Source organism: Cricetulus griseus, chromosome 3 (assembly GCF_003668045.3).
Source record: "Cricetulus griseus strain 17A/GY chromosome 3, alternate assembly CriGri-PICRH-1.0, whole genome shotgun sequence".
Taxonomy (NCBI): Eukaryota; Metazoa; Chordata; class Mammalia; order Rodentia; family Cricetidae; genus Cricetulus; species Cricetulus griseus.
Window position 1 is genome coordinate 181,465,913 of NC_048596.1, and position 25,016 is coordinate 181,490,928.

At 37.8% G+C, this 25,016-nt stretch overlaps 1 protein-coding gene across 4 annotated transcripts in view; it reads left to right on the forward strand.

Moving 5' to 3' along the window:
- Nucleotides 1–25,016, forward strand: part of Cbfb (core-binding factor subunit beta) — a 47,317-nt gene that overhangs the window by 7,139 nt on the left and 15,162 nt on the right. For 2 of the 4 annotated variants that reach the window (XM_027405777.2, XM_027405778.2), the window contains exons 3-4: nucleotides 978–1,094; nucleotides 16,647–16,763. In XM_027405777.2, coding sequence (XP_027261578.1) covers nucleotides 978–1,094; nucleotides 16,647–16,763 — 234 coding nt within the window. The remainder of the gene's footprint in view (nucleotides 1–977; nucleotides 1,095–16,646; nucleotides 16,764–25,016) is intronic. The other 2 variants (XM_027405779.2, XM_035442619.1) reach the window with 1 other exon arrangement.

Sequence of the window (25,016 nt, forward strand, 5' to 3'; positions counted from 1 at the left end):
AAAGGGCGCACAGGATCCCCTGGAACTGGAGTTACAAATGTTGGGAGCCACCATGTGGGTACTGGAAATTGAACCTGGGTCCTCTACAAGAGTAGCCAGTGCTCTAACTGCTGAACAATCTCTCCAGATCAAATGTATTTTTAAAAAATATGATTTTTACTTCTTTCTAAATCTCTCTTAGGGGAATAATGATATTTTTTGAATTTTGTTTGTTTTATGTGGGGGAAATATAGCTAAATTGCTCAGAGGCTACATAAAATGATACTTTGGAGATGGTTTTAGATTGTTCTGTGTATTGAGCTTTACCACTAACTTTTTTTTTTTTTTTTTTTTTTTTGGAGACTGGATCTCACTATGTAGCTCTAGCTGTCCTGGAACTCACTATATAGACCAGTCTGGCCTCGAACTCACAGAGCTCCATCTGCCTCTGTCTCCTGAGTGCTGCTGGAATCAAAGGTGTTCACTGTCACACTTGGCCTCCTAGTACATTTTTTGATGGGCTTTGTAATTCATGCTTTAATAAATAATGCAGGATTTTTAAATGCACCACGCATGGTTGCATTTTTTTCTTGAGGCAAAGAATCAAAAAAAATTAAAAATATCTCATTTTATGTTACGTGTTTCAAAATTATGAGTGATTTTCACATTTGAAAATGAAGTTTTTAAATCCAGGAATAGAAATTTTGGTTAGACACAAGCAATGTGAGTTCCTAATGTCAGCAAAAAAATGACCTGAAAGAAAGTATTGATTCCATGTCTGATTTTATATTTAAGCAGCCAATGGCAAATGTCCTTAAAATGGAATCAGATGTTTGTAACTTAATACTTAAGAAAAATGATGAGTGCATGTTTTTTACTTTTAAGTATTCTCGGTGCTGCCTGGCTTAAGACATAAACTGATGTAAAAATAAATGACTGCCTGCATAATTTATGTAATGTCCTGCTCCTGATCCTGTTTGTATTGATTTTTCTAAAAGGCTTTTGTGGCCACAGGAACCAATCTGTCTCTCCAGTTTTTTCCGGCCAGCTGGCAGGGAGAACAGCGTCAAACACCTAGCCGGGAATATGTCGACTTAGAAAGAGAAGCAGGCAAGGTAGGAAATATCTTTTTGCAATTTAAAATATTGTGGATTGTTTTATTATTGTCTCAGTAATTGCATTTTAATAAGGAGATTATTAGTCTGAGTACCTAGACATATGGTCAGATTTGTTTTCATGTTAAAAGAATGTAAAATGATTTTAATGACTTTTATAACATTTGGTTCCTAATACACACACACACACACACACACACACACACACACATATATATAAATAATAATTGTCATGAGATGTTCTAACTTATAGGAAAATAATATTCTACATTTAATATTCAAGTTTTAATTTCTATAAAAGTTAGCAAAAAATTTTGTGTCTACTAAAATACATTACAATAGTTCTGTGAAAAATGAACTAAAGAGAAAAAATGGGATAAAAACTATGTTTAAATTTTAAAAAGCTAAATGTTTATATATTTACAAACAAATTACAGGTATTTTGTTAATATAGCAAATTTGATTTTAAGAAAATCATAAGAAAACTACTACTTAAATATTTTCTCTTTATTTTAAGGAAAACTTTCTGGGAATTCAGATAAATGCCTTAAAATTTTTATGTTAGAAGCTGAGGTTAAAGTTATGAAAATATAGATGGAAATGTTTACACTGATAGCTATTAAAATCTGTATTATATCATTTGATAAAAATTTAATAACTAGTATTTTAGATTGGTTGATCTTTGATCAAGGAGTCAAACTTCCAAAGAATAAAAAAATATTTTTTTAAAATCAACTGATTTTGTAAACTTTTGTATCCAATTGTATATTCAGTATTTCTCCTACTTTCTCTATAGAATGGTTTTGTTGGTGATTTAGGGGTTTTGTTTGTTTGTTTTTCTGGGACTTTTTTTTTGTTGTTGTTTTTGTTTTGAGACATGCAGCCTCTTATAGCTGTGGCCAACCCAGAACTCTTTGATCCTCCTGACTCTACTTTGACTGCTGGGGTTACAGGTGTGTGCCACCACACCCAGCTTGTAGTATGTTACCATACCTGTTTCTAGCAACTTGCTAAATTAGTTTTCTAAGTGTCATCATGAATAGCATAAACTCTTATGTGGCTTGGCAGATTTTGCTTCTTTAATTTGGGGGCAGTTCCTGGACTTCTTAATGAATCCCAAGTCAGTCTGTCGACCGTGAGACCCTATCTCAAAACAAAACAATTCTGGTGTGATGGCTCTGCAGGTAAAAATGTGTGCCTGGCAACCTTGATGACAACAGTGATCCTCAGAATCCATTGTGGTTATCACAGCTTCAGCATTCCTACCTCAGGGTAGGAGATAGAGTCTAGAGGAGCTACCAGAAGCTAATGGAGTATCACAGTCACAGAAACAAAAATGGAAGCAAAGAGCTGGTCCCTGAAAAACTGTACGCTGGTATTCAGATACATCTCACCCCATACCACACACAAATAATAAAGTAACTCTTTAAAAAAAAAAAAAAAGCTGAAAAGAAGTAGCAGCATATAAACACTAATTACAAGATTTATCTGTTTTAAGTACAATGAAAGATTTTGTTTAGATTTGATCTCTTGTTTGTTTGTCTTTGTTTTTCAAGACAAGATTTCTCTGTGTGTAACTCTAGCTGTCCTGGTACTCCTCTGTAGATTAGGCTGGCCTCAAACTCCCAGAGATCCACCTGCTTCTGCCTCCTGAGTCCAGCCTGGTCTACAGAGTGAGTGCCAGGACAGGCTCTGAAGCTACACAGAGAAACCCTGTCTTGGAAAAACAAAAACAGGTTTTCGACAACACCACCTGACTAGATTTGATCTTTTATGGGCAACCAGCTAATCTTTAGATTGAAAAGGGAAAGACTGCAGGATTTTAAAAACAATGAGTAATAGTTACATAATTTACTTTCTTGTGTAATTAGAAAATGAAAATTGGTATTTATAATATATTTCATTTTCAGTAGCAAATGATAAAACTGGTGCAAGATATCAAAAAACTTACATCGTATTAATACTGGTTTTAGAAGTTTATGTTTCTAAAAGAGGGACAGGTGGTTAATATTTTCAGTTCTGTAGGCTTGTGTTCTCTGTTGCAGCTATTCTCCTCTATAATTGTAGTGTCAAAAAAGCTAAACAGATGAGTAGGGCTATATTCCAAGAATGGTGATGCTGGCCAAAATCAGTATTTTTCTTTCATATGTAAATTGTGTTTACATATAAGTGACAGATCTTTCATATATAGTTTTGCCAACACCTATACTCACCAAAAGAAAGGCAGAAAAGAAACAATACTCTCCCTAGCATGTTGCTGCATACTGCTAAGATAAAGTACTCCGATTGATGTAAAAAGGAATACTAACCTAGGTTTTCTCATCCATGGCTTTCAGACTGTGGGATCTTATATTTTCTTTCTCCCTTTTTATGCTTTGTTGTTATCTTTAGACTTTCTGTCTTCACAGGCCTAAGGCTGATTACTAAAAAGACAATTGAAAGAACTTTCCCAAATGTTAATTATTTGCCAATGTTAATTCTTATTTTTAAGTTCGAGACCAGCCTGGTCTATAAGAGCTAGTTCCAGGACAGCCTCCAAAGCCACAGAAAAACCCTGTCTCGAAAAACCAAAAAAAAAAAAAATTCCTATTTTTATCAAATACCAAGTGAGTGTCATCTTATATTTTTTCCACCTAGTTTGAACTCCTGATCCTCCTGCCTGTACTTCCCAAGTGCTGGGATTACAGGTGTGTAAATCCCCTTGCTTTAACCTAGTTACCTCCCAATCAGCTTGTTTCTCTTGACTTGCAAGTGACCAGGAACATTTGCAATTTTAAATAGGTGGTATTGGTAGAAAAGCAACCTAAAGGAGATTAGGAATGATGTTCCATCCAGGCATCTGAAGAGATATGCTCTAGATGGGAAAAAAACATTTTAAAGGAGCTTGCACTGCATACTATGTAAACAGCAAGCAGGACAGTGTGGCTACGGTAGACTACGACAGGAGTAGAAGATGAGATAAAGGCAATAAAACTAGGAGCTGCTTAATGTGACTGTGGTAGACTGTTACAATGACTTTTTTTGGTTTTTGGAGACAGGGTTTCTCTATGTATCTTTTGCTGTCCTGGAACTCACTCTGTAGACCAGGCTGGCCTCGAACTCAGAGATCCACTTGCCTCTGCTTCCTAAGTGCTGGCTTTAAAGGCTGACAGGCTTTTTTTTTTTTTTTTTTTCTTTTAGGAAGGTGTTCTTATTATATTTTTATTTAGTATATATAAGTGTAAGGTTGTGGGAATCTGGAACTTCAGGGATTGAACTCTAGTTACCAGGTGTTGTAGCAAGTGTTACTACCCGCTGAACTGTCTCACCTACCCAAAGGTGTTGTTACTTATTTTTTAATTTTCCCTGTTTTGTTTTAGTTTTTGAAGTCAGGGTCTCACATATCTCAGACTGTTCTTGATTTTGCTATATAGCTGAGGTTGGCCTTGAACTTCTGATACTCTTCCCTCAGCCTCCAATATTCTAGATAAAGGTGTATGAGCCATTACACCTGGCTTGACACCAACTTTTATTAAGAGTAAAATTGAGAGTGGTTTCAGGGTTCCAAGCAGATGAATGATACGGTTTGTGTTAGGTTTTGAAAGATTCACTCTGTGTTCCAGGTTGGTAATAGATTGTGAAGTAGGGAGACCAGTTTGGCTATTGAAGTAATCTTGACAAGGTGGTGGTGGTGAATGTGTTCTGAAATAAAACCATTGAATTTGTTGATAAACTGTATGTAGTGGGTGGGAAAGAGTGTTGGCTAGACCAAATGGAAATGTGGGGCTGCCATCATCTGAGATGGGAAGGACTATAGATGGAGGAAGAAGCAGGTGTGCTCAGTTGAGGACATGTGGGTTTGTGATGGTTGCTTGTTTTTATAGCTTCTATTTTTTTACTGCCTACTCTGAATTCCCAGAACTAATTAACAGATTGCTTTTTAAAGTGACACTTCATTCAAAGTGAACTTCATCAAGAGTTCAGTGACCTTTGAAAAAGATCAACTTTACTGAAATGTAGTTTAAATATAATAAAATACACTAGTTTAATAGCATAAATTTTACTTTAACAAATGTATTCATACATATAAATGCCACTATGGATAAGGTTATGTTTCACCCACTCCAAAAGTTTTCTCAGGCTCCTTTACACAAATCTGGGATTGTAGCTGTGTGTTTCTGGGTCAGGTTCTCTCTTGAGGTTACATTCATACTGTTAGATTGGGCTGGACAGTCTCTGAAGACTTGTCTAGAGCCAAAGGATGTACTTCTAAGCTCATATGACTTATGTTTCAAGACTTGTGCTCTCTTTACAGAGAAAATGAATGAAGTCACCGTGCTTTTTATGACTATTCCGAGTCATTTGGGTCTCATTTGTTTATTAGTAGCTAGTCACTAAGTCTAGGCCACATTCAACAGAGAAGGGGATTATTACAGTTGGGTATGAATACCAGGATGATGGGATCATTGGCCATGTTGGAGTCCAGCCACAATAATAATTCTTAAATTTAGTGAATTCAGAACAGCTTACAATTTTAGTAAATAGGAAATGATAATTTTTTATTCGAAATAGTAGTTTTGTGTTTTAAGAAAATGGCTTCAGAAAATAGCCCCTTTTATTCATTCTTTTTCGTATGTGATAGCAAGAGTATTTTTACCTAGGCTCTTGGCAAAGATCTATAAGCCAACTTCTTGGGAGGCCTAAGTGGGAGTATCAAAAGTTCAAGGACTTCTTGACCTACAGAGTGACTTCAAGCCAGCCTGGGCAACTTAGGGAAACCTTGTCTCAAAAATGAAAGGCAAAAAGAGGGCTGGAGATATAGATGAGTTTTTAGAGCTCTTGCTTAGCCCTTGTGAAGCGCTAGGTTCAAACACCCCCCCCCCCCAGTTTTCTTCCCCAAACTGAAGATTTTGTTGTTTTTCCAAACCAAAGGTCTTTAATGAAGGTCCGTTAGCAGACTATTACCTAGAAATAGGTGCTTTATGTAAGATCAAGTTAGAGCATAGTGCCGGGCGTTGGTGGCACACGCCTTTAATCCCAGCACTCGGGATGCAGAGGCAGGCGGATCTCTGTGAGTTCGAGGCCAGCCTGGTCTCCAGAGTGAGTGCCAGGATAGGCTCCAAAGCTACACAGAGAAACCCTGTCTTGAAAAACCAAAAAAAGAAAGAAAGAAAGAAAGAAAGAAAGAAAGAAAGAAAGAAAGAAAGACAAGTTTGAGCATAGTGTTATATATTTTTGTTTTGAACTATTTGAATATTTGGGGGGGAGGACAGACTGCCCTGGAACTCATGATCAGGCTGGCCTTGAAACAAAAAGAAAAAATGTGTATGAGTGTTTGCCTGCTTGTAAGTTTTTTTTTCACTCTATATGTGCTTGATGCTCAAAGAAGAGACCAAAAGAGGGCATTGGAGTCCCAGGGACTGGTTATAGAAGATTGTGAGCTGCTACATGGATGCTAGGAATAGAACATGGTTCCTCTGGAAGAATAGCAGTGCTCTTAACCACTGAGCCATTCTTCCAGCCCCATTTGAAACAGTTGAACTGTTTGCATTTGGTTTGTCATTGTTTTTGTTTGTTTTGGATAGTACTGGGCATGGAACCCAGAGCCTTGCATGGGTTACTCGAGTACTCTACCACTGAGTTGTGTTCTTAGTCCTTATCTTGGCTCTTACAGTTTTTCAGGGAAGATTTAAAATACTACAACACAATAGAAAGGTAGAGTAAAAGCGAATCACAGCTGTTTGCATATTCATAAATGGTAAGCAAAATATTCCTTGTGATGATTAAATGAAATACCAGAATATATGAAAAATATATTTTTGAAGTTGAATTGTTTGAGACTAGTCTCCTGTTACAAAGGTTGGTCTTGAACTTGTGTTTCTTCTGCTTCTACCTCCCCAAGGTTATGGTTTACCGGCTTGTGCCAGTATGCCTGGCACTGAAAATGCATCTTAAATTGTAATCCCCTATGCAAAGTTAGACTATTACATGGTTTTGTAAGGTAAGACTGTAACTGAATCGTAGTGTGGTGCTGTAGTATGACTTGGTGAGTTTATTTCAGGTAGACCTACAGTGCTGCTGGAAAACTTCATCTCTTCTGAGTAGTCCATCTTAGCTTAGTATGTCATCTGCCTTGGCAACCAAGACGTTTTTTAGTTCTTTAAACTGCTTCCTTGTAATTTAGCTGTCCAAAGACAGGTAAGGAAAGAAGTAATCAGAACTGAAGTCATTCCTAAATTGAAATTATAGAGACTCTGCTTAATTCCTTCGCTCTTAGGACTTATTTCCAATTACATTTTATTTCAAATGATTGATTTGATTGACCATAATTAATAGTCTTGAGTGATCACATTAATGTTTTTTTTTATGTAATCTGCTCGTCTATATATGGTAATTATATGGTCCAGTTAGTCCAAAGAGTATGAAAGCTGATTTCAAAAAATGAACTTTATTGGTTACTGTTGGTTGACCCTTAGAGATCTGCTGCCTACCTGTCAGGATTAAAGGCGTGCACCACTAGGCCTGTCATAAGGTATTTTTGATCCTTTTTCCTTAGCCTTTCAAGTGCTAGAATTATAGGCTTGCCAGTGCTTATGAAGGTAGAATAGCAAAGTAATTTTTAACAGAATTTGATTTAATGAATAAAGAAATAAATTTTTGAGTAGGCTCTTATTTTCCCTCATTTCCCCTTAGTTTTATATTAAAGGTTTATTTATTTATTATATATCCTGTGTTCTGTCTGTATGTATCCCTGAAAGCCAGAATAGAATAGGACACCAGATCTCATTACAGATGGTTGTGAGCCATCATGTGATTGCTAGGAATTGAACTCAGGATCTCTGAAGACCAGCTAATGTTCTTAACCACTGAGCCATCTCCCCAGCTCCCCTCTCCTGATTTCTAATGTATGAGTGGTATGGGGGTTGGGCAACTTGTGGGCATAGGTTCTGTTTCTTCCACCATGTGGGTTCTAGGGATTGCACTCAGATTGGCAGGCTTGGCAGCAGTTGTTCTTACCAGTGAGCCTTCTTGCCAGCTCCAATTACCAAATTTCAATAATTTTCAACTTAAAAACCATGTATATTACATAATATGGGTATGGCTAGTGCATAAATGTGTACTAAGGGCTCACAGACGGAACAGACAGCAGTGTTTTTAGATGGAACATAAATGTGGATATGGAAAAGATTGTCATTTTCAGATGAAGTGCTTGGAAGAGAATGAGCTGGATGGAATCTCAGGTTGCAACTGCATGTAGCTCTGTTGCAGATGCTTAAGAGCTCTCAGGCAACAACTGATGAAGTACTGCCAGCTTTTCTGAACTCTAACTCAAAAAGTGTAACAAGCTTTTCTCTCAGGAAAAAAATACATTGAAACCAAGTAAAAATAATTGTGTAGAAAGCATATTAGTGATATGTTTGTACAATTTTTGATTTTGTAGAAAAGTATACAGTTCTCATGTTATTTATGGTGGTGGCGGGTTTTAGTTTTTATGTTTTTGAGAGACAGTCTCATGTATCAGGCATTGGACTAGCCCAGTATCAAAGAATGATAACTCCCCTTCTTTCTAAGAGCTGGGATTGGGGGTATGAGCCACTTGTGCCCGGCTCTTATGTAGACTTAAAAAAAAAAAATCTGAGTTTAGTTAATGTACTCTTTTGTCATTTTTGAGATTTTTTTTTTTTTTTTTTTTTTTTTTTTTTTGCCTGGAAGGAGAGGGAGTGTTCGAGATGGTTTCTCTGTGGCTTTGGAGGCTGTCCTGGAACTAGCTCTTGTAAACAAGCTGGTCTCAAACTCACAGATATCGCCTGCCTCTGCCTCCCAAGTGGTGGGATTAAAGGTGTGTGCCACCACCACCCAGCTTTTGAGATAGATTCTTACTTTGTGGCTCAAGCTGATGTCAAACTCAATCCTCCTACCTCTGTCTTCCAAGGACTAGGATTACAGTTTTTTTGTCACTGTACCCAGCAACATATCAATTTATTGAATATGTGTTTAAATGTGTGTGTGTGTGTGTGTGTGTGTGTGTATACATACATACACACTACAAGTTTCAAAAATATTTTCTAGTTTTACATTTTACAGTTTGTCATTTGAACTATATGAAGTAAGTTTATACATTGCATTAGATCACTGTAAGAAACTATTTTCTCCTGAATGCAACCAATTTGTTATTCAGAGGCAAATGTGAATGAATGACTGTAGTGATTATCTGACAGTGGCTGACTGTGCACTTATGAACAGAGGGGACCATGTGGCTAACAGGATGAATCAGAATGAAGTCTTTTAAAGGAATCTGTAAAATAGTCTACAGAAATGATTACAGCTGGGCAGCAAGGTACATATTTCATCTGTGGAATCTTGTTTTCCTGGGTGCTTCTGGCCAGGCTAGCTAGCTTGTCTGATGATTCATTAGTTTGTGGGTAGAACAACTGTTCATTGTCTGGGGGGTGTGGTAGGGGGATAGCTCTTTCCCTTGGGGGAAAATAAAAACTGCCATGTAGTACATTGGTGGAAATGTATGTGTAAGCAGAGTTTCTGTGGTGATCTGTGTCTTTACTTACATTGACTTGTCTAATTTTTACTAAAGGAAATATATTTCTAGCAATGATTATAAAATGTGAGGAACCTGGTGCTGATAAGTGAAAATACGTAGTTTGAAGGTTAGGCATGGTGCTACATACCTATAATCCCGGCATTTAGGAGACAAAGACAGGAAGGCTTGTGAGTTCAAAGCCATACTGGGCTATATAGTGAGAACCTGTCTCAAAAACAAAAACCTCAAATGAACAATAACAAAATAAATAAATAGTTTGGAAATGATTGGCATAGGTAAGCTAAAAACTTCTTTTCTATTTTCTTGCTCCTTTATTAATAAGTATTTAAATATTTACTGGGGGCGGGGGTGATGGAGAGATGACTCCGAGGTTCAGAGCACTGTCTACTCTTTTAAAGGACACTAGTTCAATTCCCAGCACCCACAGGGCAGCTCAAAACCATCCGTAACTCCAATTCCAGAAGGTCTAGTGGATGCATTCTTCTGGCCTTCAGGGCACCAGGCAAGACAAATATGGTACACAGACATGCATGTAAGCAAAACTGAATGTTACCTGTTTATTTTTTATTATTACTTATTTTGTTTTGTTTTGTTTTACAGATAAGGTTTCTCTGTGTAGTCCTGGCTATTCTGGAACTCGCCCTGTAGTTCGGGCTGGCCTCAAACTCAAGATCTGCCTGCTTCTGCCTCCCAAGTACTAGGATTACAGGCATGCACCACCATGTATCAGTTTGTATTATAGAGAAGTGAATATTCTTTCCAGTTGAAAGATTTTTTTTTTTTTTTGAAGAATGAAGTCTTTGCTTCATTTGAGGTTGGTTTCTGTGCATATTGATTTGTGACTCAATACTGATATAACTTGGGTATGTTTGTAAATTTACAATTATTGTGCTTTGCTTATCTAAAAATTATCTGAAGAAAGAACTCAAACAAGGAAATTCTTTGAATCATAGCTTTTCTATGTTCAGTTTGCCTCTCCTCAGCTACCTAGTAGCTAGAAAATGCTCTTTTCCTAAAATGGGGTCAGCATGGCCAGGGAAAGACAGCTGAGCTGCAGCCTCTAGACCTTCAAAGAAGGAAATATTGTACAAGTTAATAAGATCAGATTTTCTCGTACCCTTATTCTGACACTCAAATTTCAGGATCTAAGTTTACCAATTTATTTTTAATTTTTAGCTGTCTAAGAGAGAGTACAGTTAAAAGAAGCAAGATTAGGTATGTTGTTTGGTGGTCATATTTACAGTTATGCAAAGCTTTAAGTTTGATCTCCGTTAACAGCTAGCACACACAACTCTCTTTCTCTCTGCTGCCCATTACTGGAAAAAAGAGTACTTATCTCACAGTCTATACTACAAAGTCTTTGGTGTCCATCTATGAAGGAGCATTAGCAGAGATTTTACCATCACACTGAACTTTTTTTGCTTTACATACCCCTTTGAGAAGCTAATGAAAGTAACATTATTCTTTAGGAAAATATACCTTGATTCAAAAGTAAGTTGTTATTCAAAATTTTACAGTTTCTGGTTTTACTGAAATCTATAAATTCAAACCTCTTTACAGGTTTTTCTGAACTCTGGTTCCTGAACTTGGGAGGCAGAAACAGGCAAATCTCTGAGTTTGAGGCCAGCCAGTGCTACATAGTGAGTGAGGCCCTGTCTCAATAATACGAAATAAATCTCCCATTATCAAAGTATGGTATTAGAGATCTGTAGTACCTGAACTCCAGAGGTTGAGACAGGAAACTTGAGTTAGAGACTAGCCTAGCCACTAGCAAGTAGTGAATACCAAGCCTGTCAGGGCTATGTAGTTAGACCTCCTCTAGAAGAAAATCAAAGGAAGGATATTTGTGACAAAAATCTTTGTTGCTGTAAATAAGAAACCTAAGGTTCTGTAACATAATGTAGCCAGTGAAGGGGAACTTGAGCCTATAATTATAATACATGTTCTCATTTGCTTAATGGCTATTCATAATCTGCTTTGCCTTGTTTTCTTCTATCCAAATTGAAAAGTTGGACTTTCTCCAAGTTCTTCATCCATCCTCATTTCCTATTTATTCCTAAAGGCATCTCTCTTCCCCTCCTTGAGATTTAAATCCATAGTATTGTTAGTGGCCACCATATTTATTATAACAGCCTAGATCTCTTAGAAAACTGAAATCTCAATGTTTCCTATCACCTCTCAATTTGTCTGTTGTGGTTAATTTAATAATTTTGAACTTTTCCTGACTTATTTCACTTAATATAGCAGTTTTGAGGGTTCATCTGTATTATAGAAGCAATACTTGATTGTTATTTTTATTTTTGAATTCTTGTTTTGTTGGTTGTGATGGTGAGGGTTTTGTTTGTTTTGAGAGATGGTCATCCTGTGTAATGAAGGCTTACCCTGAGTTTGCACCTGGTCCTTCCACTGCAGCCTTCTAAATGCTGAGATTAGAGGCATGTGCCATCGTGTCCAGCATGCGTTCCTTTTTATGTTCAAATAATATACCCTTGTATTAATAATATAGTTGGATGATAAAAGCATGATTTTTTGAACCTCTTTGTGGCTTGAATGATAGGGAATTTGAAGCTGTAGGTTGAAAATAAAGTTATTTATATGATTTAGATTCAATGTGACATCAAAAATACTGATGTTTAGACCTTGAGTTAAATTCTGCCAAACCATCTTTTATCTTTCTTTTTTTAAAGAATGAGGCTATAGGCTAGGCGTTGGTGGTGCATGCTTTTAATCCCAGCACTTGGGAGGCAGAGGCAGGCGGATCTCTGTGAGTTCGAGGCCAGCCTGGTCTACAAGAGCTAGTTCCAGGACAGCCTCCAAAGCCACACAGAGAAACCCTGTCTCGAACCCCCCCCCCCCAAAAAAAAAGAGGCTATAGTCACTTTTAAACCTATGAAGTCTCATTCTGTAGTATTTAGCTTTTGGAAAGATAAGCTGCTTTGTTGCTTCCTGTGACTGGCTGCATCTGTTTACTACTTTTTAAGACTTTGTGGAATCCATTTCTATAACATGTTTTTTTCCAGGACAATTGAGCTTCATTTTGGGACATATAATGACCTTTCTTTTCAGAGTTTGAAACAAGGCATCATTTTCAGTGAAATAAATGTCTTTGTGTTTAAATAACATTATTGAATTAACATTACAAAATACCAGCTGTTAAGAGACAGCAATGTATTTCCTTCAGAGTTTGAGGCCTGGTATTCATGAACATATAAAAGCACCAAACATTTACTTTGAAGATTATACATAAAACTGTTTATTTCAATGTGGACATTAAATAAATCACCAGGATCAGATGATATTTTAAATTAGGAGTCCAGACATTATTCTTCATAATGAATGTATCCATTTTCTAAAGCCATTTAGGAATTTCCCAAAACAGATCGGTGGTGGTCTCCTTTTCATGAAAGATTTATAAAGAAGTAAAAGACTGGTTTTTAAAAATGAATTTCATAAGGGAAATACTTTGACTGGATGTTAATATGAATAAGCTAAAAAAAAAATCATAGAATCTGCAGTTCTAAAAGATATAAACCATTTGTGAAGAACACAAATCCAGTTTAAAAGACCTTTTCTTGGCTAATTGGAGAAGAATTACCCAATGTTAGTATCAGAATTTAGCATAATAGAGAACCTTAGTAATAAAATGTTACACTCTGTTGGTGCTGTAAGGAACGAGATCTTTGGAGGTGTGGTAAGTCAAGTTCTCTTGATGTGAAATGTAGACAGACAGTGTTATTCAGTTTCTCTGGGGTATTGAGTAGGAGGTCAGAATAGTCACTGGACTAACGGTGCACACTGATGGAGTAAATGTGGCTGGACCTTGTGGTGAGTAGGTGTGATTACTACCACAAGGAAGATGAAAGCAGGAGATCCAGAGTTCAAGGTTACTCTCAGCTACACATCAAGTTAGTGGCTAGGCTGTGTTTCATGAGACTCTGTCTTTAAAAAGTATAAATGAGTAAATAAATGCATTTATATTGTGGAAAGGAATGAACACTTATCAGAGCAAAAGGAAATATGTGGTTAAACGGTTTCAACTTTAACTGTAGACTGTTTCCCTTGCTCAAATGGGAGAAGAAATAGAACCTTATGTTTTTGAAGAGTCTTCTTTTATAAGTAGAAATGGGTTCAATATGGTAAGGAGAAAAATATACATACACAGTATAAAGGCATAAATCCTATAGATTTATGTTACACAGGTACCTGGAGAGTAACTTTTCTTTTGGGGTATTCAAGACAGGATTTCTCTGTGTAGCTTTGGAGTTCCTGTCCTGGAACTCACTCTGTAGACCAGTCTGGTCTCAAACTCAACAGAGATCTGCCTGCCTCTGTCTCCCAAGTGCTGGGATTAAAGGCATGTCAGCCTTTCTCTTAAAATGAGAAACTCGCCTACCATTTGTCTGTCATATATAAGTAATAAAAATGTCATTTCTGTTCATAAAACACTAGACTGGTCCAATGATGACATTTTGTGTATGTAGATGAAAATCTTGCTCATGAGAATGTTTGATTATTTGGAGTTTTGAAAATTCAGTGAAGTTCCACTTCTTCTGAATTTTAAATATCTTATTCAAGGGAGTAAATGATTTAAATTTATGCTGATTTTCATTCAGAAGCCCATGTTGAGTGAGGTAGAGAAGATATAAAGAAAAAAATGTGTTAAATAGCCAGGTATGGTGGACACAAGACTGTAATTCAGTACTTGAGTGGTAGTTGTAGGAAGATCAGTTCAAGGCCAGCCTGGGCCACATGAAGTTCTGTCTCAAAAAAAAAAAAAAAAAAAAAAAAACTTTGTTATTTTTAATTTTAGTTATTTCATTTTTGATATTATATATTCACATCATTTTCCTGTTCCCTTCTTCCTCCTTAATTACTTTCTTGTTTTTTCGAAATGGGGTTTCTGTGTCCTGGAACTCACTTTGTAGACCAGGTTGGCCTCAAACTCACAGATTCACCTGTGTCTGCCTCTAAAGTACTGGGAGGTACCACCATGCCTGGAAGGGTGGGTATGGTTACTCTTGACTGTAATCTCAGCATTTAAAGTGGAAGTAGAATGACTCTGATTTCAAAGCCATCCTGAGATCCATAGCAGTTTGACATTAGGGCAGAGAAGATTGTAGGAACTATGGTAAATATTTATCTTGATTAGTGTTTACAACCATCCTTTCTACTTGGATCCTTATCCTTGAGAAAAATCAGTCAATGAGAAAATTAATGTGGTGATTGGAAATCTCAGTTTGGAAATTCTGCCTAAAGTGACTCTTGCTCTAGTGTTATTTACTTGAAAACTTTTGGTGACTGTATTGGTTATCTTTAGAGAAGAAAATATGAAACTGTAAAAGTTCAAGTTACCTCGGTGTATAAGAATGTTGAAATTTCTCACAATACTAAAGGTTTGTAAGATGAACAGGTTTTTTTATTTTATGTGCACTGGTATTTTATTTGCATGTCTGTCTGTGAGAGGGTGTCAGATTTTGGAGTTACAGACAATTGTGAGCTGTCATGTGGATCCTGGGAATTGAACCCAGGTTCTCTGCATGAGCAGCCAGTGCTCTTAACTGCTGAGCCATCACTCCAGCCCCAAGATGAATATTTTTGAACACAGCAAGTTTTAAATAAAATTTATTGATACCTTTTTAAACTTGAGACATAAAGTGTATTATATATTTTAAATTTTTCAGTGACTTAAGATGTTACAGCATTTTTCTAACATACACGCAGATAGTGATATTAGTGTGTTATAAGATCTCTTTATTGTACTAGAAATAATTTTGTGGGAAGAGTTCACATTACCACTAATTAAGAATTAATTCTGGCACGTGGGAGGCAGAGGCAGGCAGATCTCTGTAGTTCAAGGTCAACCTGGTCTACAGAGTGATTTCCAAAACATCCAGGCCTACACAGAGAAACCCTGTCTTGGAAGAACAAAAATACCTACAGTTTTTACACATTCTGTACCCCCCTCTCTAGTCTGTGGTACAAGGGATAAAACTAGGGGCCTTGCACATGCTAGGGAAACCTGAGCTATTTTCCGGTCCTTTCACAAATCCTATGAAATTTTCTTTTTAAAGTAGTCAAGAATTATAACTGGAAATAAAATCGTAAGGGCTAATGAGATACAGTTCTATGACAGAATGCTTGCCTCACATGCAGGACCTCACATGTCAGGGTTAATCTCTGACATCACAAAAAGGAAAAATTTACTGGATGAAACCCAAATGTAAGGTTTATATGTGTACTTTCCAGGCCAAGCCTGGTAATGCACACCCTTGATTCCAGCACTTTGGAAGCAGAGGCAGGAAGATCTCTGTGAATTCAAGGCCAGCCTGATTTGTATAGTGAGTTCCAGGACAACAGAGCGAGCCACATAATGAGCCCTTTTTCAAAAAAAAGATTTTAAAAATTTAATTATATATGCACTTTCCCTATAATTCAGAAAACTTCAGGATTGACAAGTAAGCTTAATCCTTTGTATTTTCATATCTGTGGCTGCAAAGATAGCTTAGCAGTTAAAAAAAGAAAAAAAAACTGGCTTCTCTTCAGATTCTCAGCACCCACATCGTGACACATAACCATCTGTAAACTCCAGGTCTAGGGACCCAGCACCCTCTTCTGGTCTCTGTAGACACTGCATGCACAAGATGCACAGACATACATGCAGTCAAAACACTCATACACACACACACACACAGAAAAAAAAATTTCATGTCTAGGGCTAGAGAGATAGCTTAGCTGTTAAGAGCATTGTGGCTGCTCTTCCAGAGGTCCTGAGTTCAATTTCCAGAACACACATGGCAACTTAGAACCATCTATAACTATAGTCCTGTGGAATCCAATGCCCTCTTCTGGTGTGTAGATGTCCATGTAGACAAAACTTCCATATACATTTAAAAAAAAAAAAAAAAAAAAAAAAAGGAATCCTAAGGGAAGAAAATTGGGTCTGATGGCTTTTTATTGGTTTTAAACAGTCTTTTTTATGTTTTTTGTTTGTTTGTTTGTATTTTGTTTATTTTTAGGTGTACTTGAAGGCTCCCATGATTCTGAATGGAGTATGTGTCATCTGGAAAGGCTGGATTGACCTCCACAGATTGGATGGTATGGGTTGCCTGGAGTTTGATGAGGAGCGAGCCCAGGTAGGGTGATTTCAGACTTTTATTTAGCTCCTAATCTTGTCTTTGGGGAACTATTTTACCTTATCTTTAGAGTAGTATGTTTGGACTTTTGGGGCGATTTAGCAGGTAAAGGACACCCGCTGTCATGCCTGAGGACCTGAGTTTGATCTCCAGGACCCACATGGTGGAGAGAACTAACTCCTATAAGTTGTCCTTTGACCACTATGCACGTGCTGTAACAGGTGTGCACCCATACACATGTATACACCCACAAAACAAATAAAATATAATAAAATATTTTTAAAAAATAAAGAGTAATAGTGTCTTAGGGTTATCATTGCTGTGAATGAAACACCATTACCTAAAGTTGGGGAGGAAAAGGGTTTACTTGGTACCAAACCCACAATGGGCTGTACCCTTCACCATCATCAACTAAGAAAGTGCCCAGAAGGCTTGTCTACAACCTGATTCCATGCAGGCATTTTCTCAGTTGAGGCTCCCATGCACTCTGATAATAATAGTTTATGTTGAGTTGGCACAAAGCTAGCTAGCACAAAGAGTATGTCCATATAATAAATAATCTTGAAAATATTAAAGACCACATTCTGGTCCTAATTTGTCCTTCAGTGGAAATCTCCTGGTTATTCATTGGATTACTGTGTCTGCCTGGTGGGAATTGAAAGTCTAGTAAATGATTCTTTTTCTTTTGGGGGGAGGGGGCGGGCGTTTTGACACAGGGTTACTCTGTGTAGCCTTGACTGTCCTGGAACTCTGTATACCAGGCTGGCCTCAAACTCAGAGATCTGCCTGACTCTGCACAGTGCTCGTATTAAAAGGATGTGCCACCACCACCTGGCTAAATGATTCTTTTCAATACTTTTTCTTGGTTTGTCAGAACACTGTGTGAGAGAGGGAAAGAAATAATTGATAAAGCACATATAAGAAAACTCTTTTAGATTGACTGAGTGAGGAGCTTGGCAAATATTTTCCTTAAAAGGCATTAATAAACTTGACAGAAGCTGTTTTAAAACAAGCAAACAACTGGGTGTGGTGGTGCATGGCTTTCATACCAGCATTTGGGAGGCAGAGGCAGGTAGATCTCTTAGGATCTACCTAAGATCCTCAAGGTCAGCCTGGTCTGTATACTGAATTCCAGCAGCCAACACTACACAATGAGACCCTATCTAAAAAAAAAAAAAACCAAACCCACTTTCTGTAAGTTCTTTGGAAATTAACCAGAGGATACAGATTGAGACACTTACATCCAGGCATAGGTGTTGATTTTTGTTAAGATCAGTGAGTCTTTGACAGTGTAGTCAGGACCCAGTGTGTGGTCCTTTAAGTTATACCCTGGGCAAGACATTAGGGCTACTAGCTCTGCTGTCCTGTTTGAGAGAACTAACTCTTTTCCTAAGAGCACAGCTTGGAGAGTGGAAGTGGGATCCATATTCAGAGATGTTGTTAGAAAGCAACATTGGCAGAGAATGCAGCAAAACTGTTGTTACAGGAAGCAACAAGGTGACAGACCAAACAGAACTTTACCATACCATGTAGGTCCAGGGAAACAGATAGCTAAACAGATCACATGTATGTGATCCTGGAAGCACTAACTATCTGTCTAAACACAGTAGAATTGGCAAACTCCCTGTTCTTGGAAAGCATTTCCCCAAACTATATATATAGATCCAGTAACTGGATTTAAGCAAAATAGAAGATCAGGCGTTGGTTTAACAGCTAAGCTATGTTGGCCCACAGGTAGCCTCACAGAAAACAAACCTTAAAAAGAAAAGTGGAAGGATTGGGAAGCTGGCTCAATAAATAAAGTGCTTACCATGCAAGTGTGGAGACTAGAGGTCAGATTCCCAGAACCAGTATAAAGCTGGATGCAGTAGCAACCGTCTATAATTCTAGTGTGCATACATTGAGATGAATGGCAGAAACAGAAGAGTTCTCAGTAGCCATGGTCATAGTTACTCAGGTGGCTGAGGTAGGATGACAAGCTCAAGATCTTCCTGGACTACAAAGCAAATTCAAGACCATCCTGGGCTTACATGGTGAGTGTGGCTTAGGGAAGAGCACTTGCCTAATACCTCACGAGGTGTCCTGAATTCAGTTCTTAGTACTGAAAACAACAATAAAAACACACAGGAAAAAAATAATTTAGAAGTCTTTACCCATTCTTTATTTCATCACATGCCACATTATTTCTGGTTTTGGTGGGCTTTTGTTGTTTTGTTCTTTTTCCTCTCAGTACTGGAGACTTAATTCAGGGCCTTACATTTTTTAGGAAAGTGCTTACCACTGTGCTACATTCCTTGACATTCATTATTTGGGTTTTTGCGTTTGCTTTTGGTTTATCTTGAGATACTGTCTATATAGCCCTGGCTACTCTGTAAATCACTGTAGGTCAGGCTGGCCTCATACACATGATAATTCTCCTACCTTTACTTCTGCCTCTTAAGTACTGAAATTGTAGATGTATGTTCAAACTGGTTTAAATTTGCATCAAAAAAATTGTAGATGTACATACATCACTGTGCCCTGCTTTTTCAAATTTTTTCCTTTTTTTGTTTTTTTGAAAAGGGTCTCAAGGTAGTTGATGCTTATGTCAAACTCAGTATGATATAGAGGCTGGTTTTAAACGCCTGATCCACCTACCTCTGCTTTTCAGTAGCTGGAATTATAACATTATGTCTTATATTTCCTACTACTGAAGAGACAAATGTGTACCTAAGTTTGGATTTCAGCACCCAAATAAAAAAAGCCAATCATGGCCCCTGTAGTCATGTAACCCCAGCACTGGGAAAAAGCAAGGGCAGAGACAAGAGGATTGCTGGGGTTTGTGGCTGCCATCCAAGTACATAGGCCAGTGAGAGATCCTATCTCAGTGAAACAAGATTAAGAGTAGTTGAATTGGATATCCAACATTCTGTTCTTTTCTGACCTTCATGTATGTGCATAAATACATACACACACACACACAGGCATATGCCACACTCAAACACACACATATATACTTACTGCCTCTGTATACATACTTTGTCGAAGAAAGTTTGTCCATGAATGGAGATACTTCGGTACATATTTGTAGACATATATATATTAATGGTAATTGTGCTATTTTAGTTTCTTTAATTTGCAGATTTGTGCATATAAATTTCAATGTATCAATGCTGTCTTTAAAAACAACTTACTAGTATTTATATTTTTTGCATCTCAACTACAGTTTCCCCTCCCTCCTCTCTTTCCAGCCCCTCGCTCTGCATCCCTAATACTCCTGCCCCCATCCACTCCTCCAGTTCTCTTCAGAAAAGCGCAAGCCTCCCATGGATGTCAACTAAACATGAAATATCAAGTTGCAGTTAGACAGTTTTCTTTGTCTTAGTTAAGATTTTGTTACTATGAAGAGACACCATGACCATGGCAACTCTTATAAAGAAAAGCATTTCAGAGGTTTAGTCCATGGTGGGAAGCATGGCAACATGTAGGCAGACATGGTGCTGAAGAAGTAGCTGAGAATTTCTACATCTTGATCCACAGATAGCAGAAATGAATGCCACACTAGGCCTAGCTTGAACATCTAACAATACCATGCCTAATTCCAACAATTCTCCTAATAGTGCCACTGCCTGTGGACCAAGTATTCAAACACATGTGTTTATAGGGGCCATTCCTATTCAGACTATATCACAGCCTTCATGTATGTGTGCTGTATGTTCCTGGTGCCTGTAGAGGCTAGAAGATGGTATTGGATCCCCTGGAAATAATATGAGTTGTGGATGTTGTGAGCTGCTGTGTGGGTCCTGAGAACAAACCATGGTTCTCTGCAACAACAAGTGCTCCTAAGCACTGTGGGCTAGTTTTAGGTCAGCTTGATACAAGATAGAGTCATTTGGGAAAAGTGACTCAGCTGAGAAATTTCCTCTGAAATACTGGTCTGTAGCTAAGTCTGGTAGTGCATTTTTTAAATTAGTGACTACTGGGGAGGACCCAGCCCTTTGTGGGTGGTGCCACTTTTGGGCTAGTGGTCCTAAGAAAATGGACCTAGCAAGCCATAATAGGCAAGCCAGTAAGTAGCTTTTCTCCATAGCCTCAGAATCACCTTTTGCCTCCAGGTTCCTGCCCTGCTCGAGTTCTTGCCCTGACTTCCTTCAGTGATAGGCTGTGATATGGAAGTGTAAGGGAAGTAAACTCTTTCCTCTCCAAGTTGCTTTGGTCATGTTGTTTTATCACAATAGAAGCCCTAACTTGAGACAATCACAGAGCCATATCTCTACCTTGTTACCCCCTTTGTATTTAGACAAGGTCTCATAACCCAGGTTGCCCTTGAACTGGCTGTGTAGCTCAGGAGAATCTTGAACTCCTGAACTCCTGACATTCCTGCCTCTACCTCCAGAGCAGTGGGATTACAGATGTGAGCCATCATACTCAGTGTTCAGGTTTGTTGTGTTTTTGTTTTTAATATGACTGATTTTCAAATACGATTCTCTAAAAAGTTGACACTTCACACTTAAATACTTTAGATTTCAGTTTATTTTGTGCATTCAGAAGTGTACATGTATGTTTGATGGTACATGTGTGAATATCAGAAAACAATTTGTGGGAATCTGTCTTTTACCATGTGGGTTCTGGAATCAAGTTCAGGTCATTAAGTAAGTAAAGTAAGTGTGTGTGTGTGTGTGTGTGTGTGTGTGTGTGTGTGTGTGTGTGTGTGTAACTAATATTCATTTATCAAAATAGAAATAGCCATGGTGATGCACACCTTTAGTCCCAAGAGACAGAGGCTGGTGGATCTTGATGAATTCAAGGCCAGCCTGCTCTACATAGTAAGTTCCAGGTTAGCCAGGGCTTTACAGTGAGACCCTATCATTAGAAAAAAGAAAAAGAAAGAAAGAAAGAAAGAAAGAAAGAAAGAAAGAAAGAAAGAAAGAAAGAATATTCTTCAGGACCCCCAAATTAAGTTCCAAAGATAACATCTACTGTCATGATAAATTTTACTTTGTTTTTAGATTTGTGTGTGTTTCTTTTGACCATATATTTGTGTGCATACCACATGCATATCTGGTGCCTGAACAAGTCAGAAGATCTCCTCTGAAACTGGAGTTGCAGGCAGTTGTGAGCTGCTGTGTGGGTACTGGGAACTGAAGTCTTCACACTTAATTAACCACTGGGCTGTCTCAGCTCTGTGGTGAATTTTATATCCAGCATCAACCTGTCACAGACACTCTACGTAGAGTGGTTATTTAATTCATGGTTATATAAGGTTATTTATAAGTTATATAACTGAATTATAAGTGATTAGTATAACATCTCAGTTCTTTAAGCATATTGCTATATACCAGAAATATCTAATAAATTTGTACTTTGAATTTTATAATTCAGTAACATTGTTAATAGCCAAGCAGTGGTGGCGCACGCCTTTGACCCCAGCATTTGGAAGGCAAAGGCAGCCTGCCTTCCAAGACAGCCAGGACTGTTACACAAACCCTGGCTCGGAAAAAAAATATATAAGTAAATAAAGAAGAACATTGTTAGTATTTTGAGATAGGGTTTCATGTACTCCAACTCATAGTGTAGCTGAGAATGACCATCATTTCCTGATTTTTCCTTTCACTACATCCAGCAGAAGCATGTATGTTCTACCAACTCTTGCATTGTAAACAGTGAGTGCCACTATTGAAATTAGTATTTTCTGTTTAAGTACTAGATGGCACCGATGTAAAGCAGGTGTCCTCTAATGGTTTGTAAGGTTTTCCTGCTATTGAAGCCAACATATAAGCTGATTTGCTTTTTCTCATCTGCACAAGAAGTTACATAGAACTGCCTGGGTTTAAATGAAAAGTAATGTTCAACAGAGTAATGAGCTAAATAAATGCACCATTTGCCAAAATGCATGCTCAGTGACTCCCTTTGAGCAGATTGCTTTCGTTTGACTTTCCTGCCATAAGTGGCATCAGTCTTGCTTTTATGGAATAGTAAATGTCAGTATTTTGTACAAATTATATAATCACCCTAATTCTTGCAATTTGATTACTAATTTTTCGTTGAAAAACACTTTTAAAATTAATTGCTGAAGAAAGATGTAACCACCAACAAAATAAATAATAAAGATTTGGGTAATACAGTAAAAGTAAAATCAGTGAAGCAAGATAGGTCAGAATATTCTTCATCTGCTCTAAGACAGGATGCTAAACATTTATTTCCCATGGGGATTTTTGGATACCTAAGTATGTTTTGGTTTAATTGTTTTTAGTGCATTTTGTTTGTATTTGTGTGTGTGTGTGTGTGTGTGTGTATGTGTGTGCATGTGTACATGTTCATGTGTGTTCATTTGGAGGACAAGGGACAACTTGGCAGAAGTCATTTCTTTCCATGTGAGTCCCGGAGATCAAATTAAGGTCACCAGGATTGACAGAAGCTCCTTTACTTGCTGAGCCATCTCTTTGGGCCTTTTTTTTTTTTTTTTTTTTTTTTGGGGGGGGGGGTTTTGGGGGGTTTTTGTGTTGTTGCTGTTTGTGAGTGAGTCAGTCTCTATGTTTAAGTTGGTATTGTAGGTGGATATGTGCATGTGGAGGCTAGAGGTCAACAATGGAGGCTTTCCTCTAGTTTCTCTACCTTATTCACCAATTTGGCTGGACTGGCTGGCCAGTAAACTTAAGGCATCCACCTGTCTCCACCTCCCTGAAGCTAAGATTACAGATGTACTATGTAATACTCAGCTTTCTATGTGTGGCCCAGGGATCTAAACTCCAGCCCTCCTTTTTGCACAGCAAGTTCTTTACCTGCTGAGCTGTTTGTTTCTCTAGCCCATTTGTGGGATGGGGGTTGTTTTGTTGTTTTATGTGTAAGGATATTTTGCCTGAGTGTCTGTCTGTCTGTCTCTCATGCTCACAGAGACCAGAAGAGGGTATCACATCCCTGGGACTGGAGTTAACAGATGTTTGTAGGCTGCCCTGTGGGCTCTAGGAATCAAACCTGGGTCTTCTGGAAGAGCATCCAGTGCTCTTTATCATCTCTATCCTTGATTTGTTGTTTTCTGAAGACTCCTGATAATGTTCAGAATGGTGTCTTAACTCCAAAAATCAGATGATCCTCGTGCCTCAGCTTCCCACATGTTGGGAAAGGTACATGCCATGATGGCCCATTCCAACTTTGTTATGTTGGCCCCTTCTAGCTGCTTTATATATGTTTTCATATAGTCCCTAGAATAGTAAGTTAGTATGACACATGGCCCAGGAGACTAAAATTTTGCAAATTCCTCTAACCATTGCCTGAGGCTGAATAAAGTTACTTGTCACTAGCCATTAGTCTCCTTTCATGGGTGAGCAGATAGTTTTATTAGCAGATAGTATCCTTAAAAGGGAAATGGATGACACTGGTAATTGCCTATCAGCTTTCCTATTTTACCATTTGTTGAGAGTAAGAATTCTGTGCCTCTCACTTGTCAACAAAAAAAGACCATGACAGAAATTTGGAACTAGGAAGTAGAGGACTACCAAATCTTTTCTGGTTCATTTTTTTCTGTAGCTATTAGTAATACTTTTCAGTCATTTCATGGGGAAAATTTATGCCCATTTCTAGAGTACCCAGTATCTTCGATAGCTTTCTTAGGGAAATAGGTTAGAGCTAGTGTACACTCTCATTTTATCCCTCTGTTGTACATAATCAGAATACATAACTATGTTGATTTGTTAATTAGGTTTTTTTCTTACCCCAGCAGCTATATGAGAAAAAACAATATTGCCTCATGTTATATTCATGACCCTAAGCACAATGGTCTGCCCATAATAAAGGCTAAACAAATACTTGTTAAGTAAATGAAAACATGAATAAGGGACAGTGAGGTGGCATAGGGTAAAAGCATTTGTCACGGGGTCTAATGACCTGAGTTAGATCGACAAGCCCCACATGGTGGGAAGAGAGAAACAACCCCTGCAGATTGTTCTCTAACCTCTATATCTAAGCTACAGTGTGTGCACGCATGCACTAAATGTAATAAAAATTCTGAGAAAAAGTGAACAAGTAAATGAACAGAACAGAAGGGATACCTTGCCATTAGCAGGTATGTCCCAGTTGATACCTCACTGGGTTTGAGATATCAGTAGAATGCCCTTAGCAGTAGACAACATTCTTTTCTAGGTGCCTCAGGCTTGTATAGAATATTCTGAAAGTATAATAGATATGAGTAATTATATTTAGTTAAGTGTGTAACTTGGGGGGTGGGTTCAAGTTCAAGACAGGGTTTCTCTGTAGCTTCGGAGTCTGTCCTGGAAC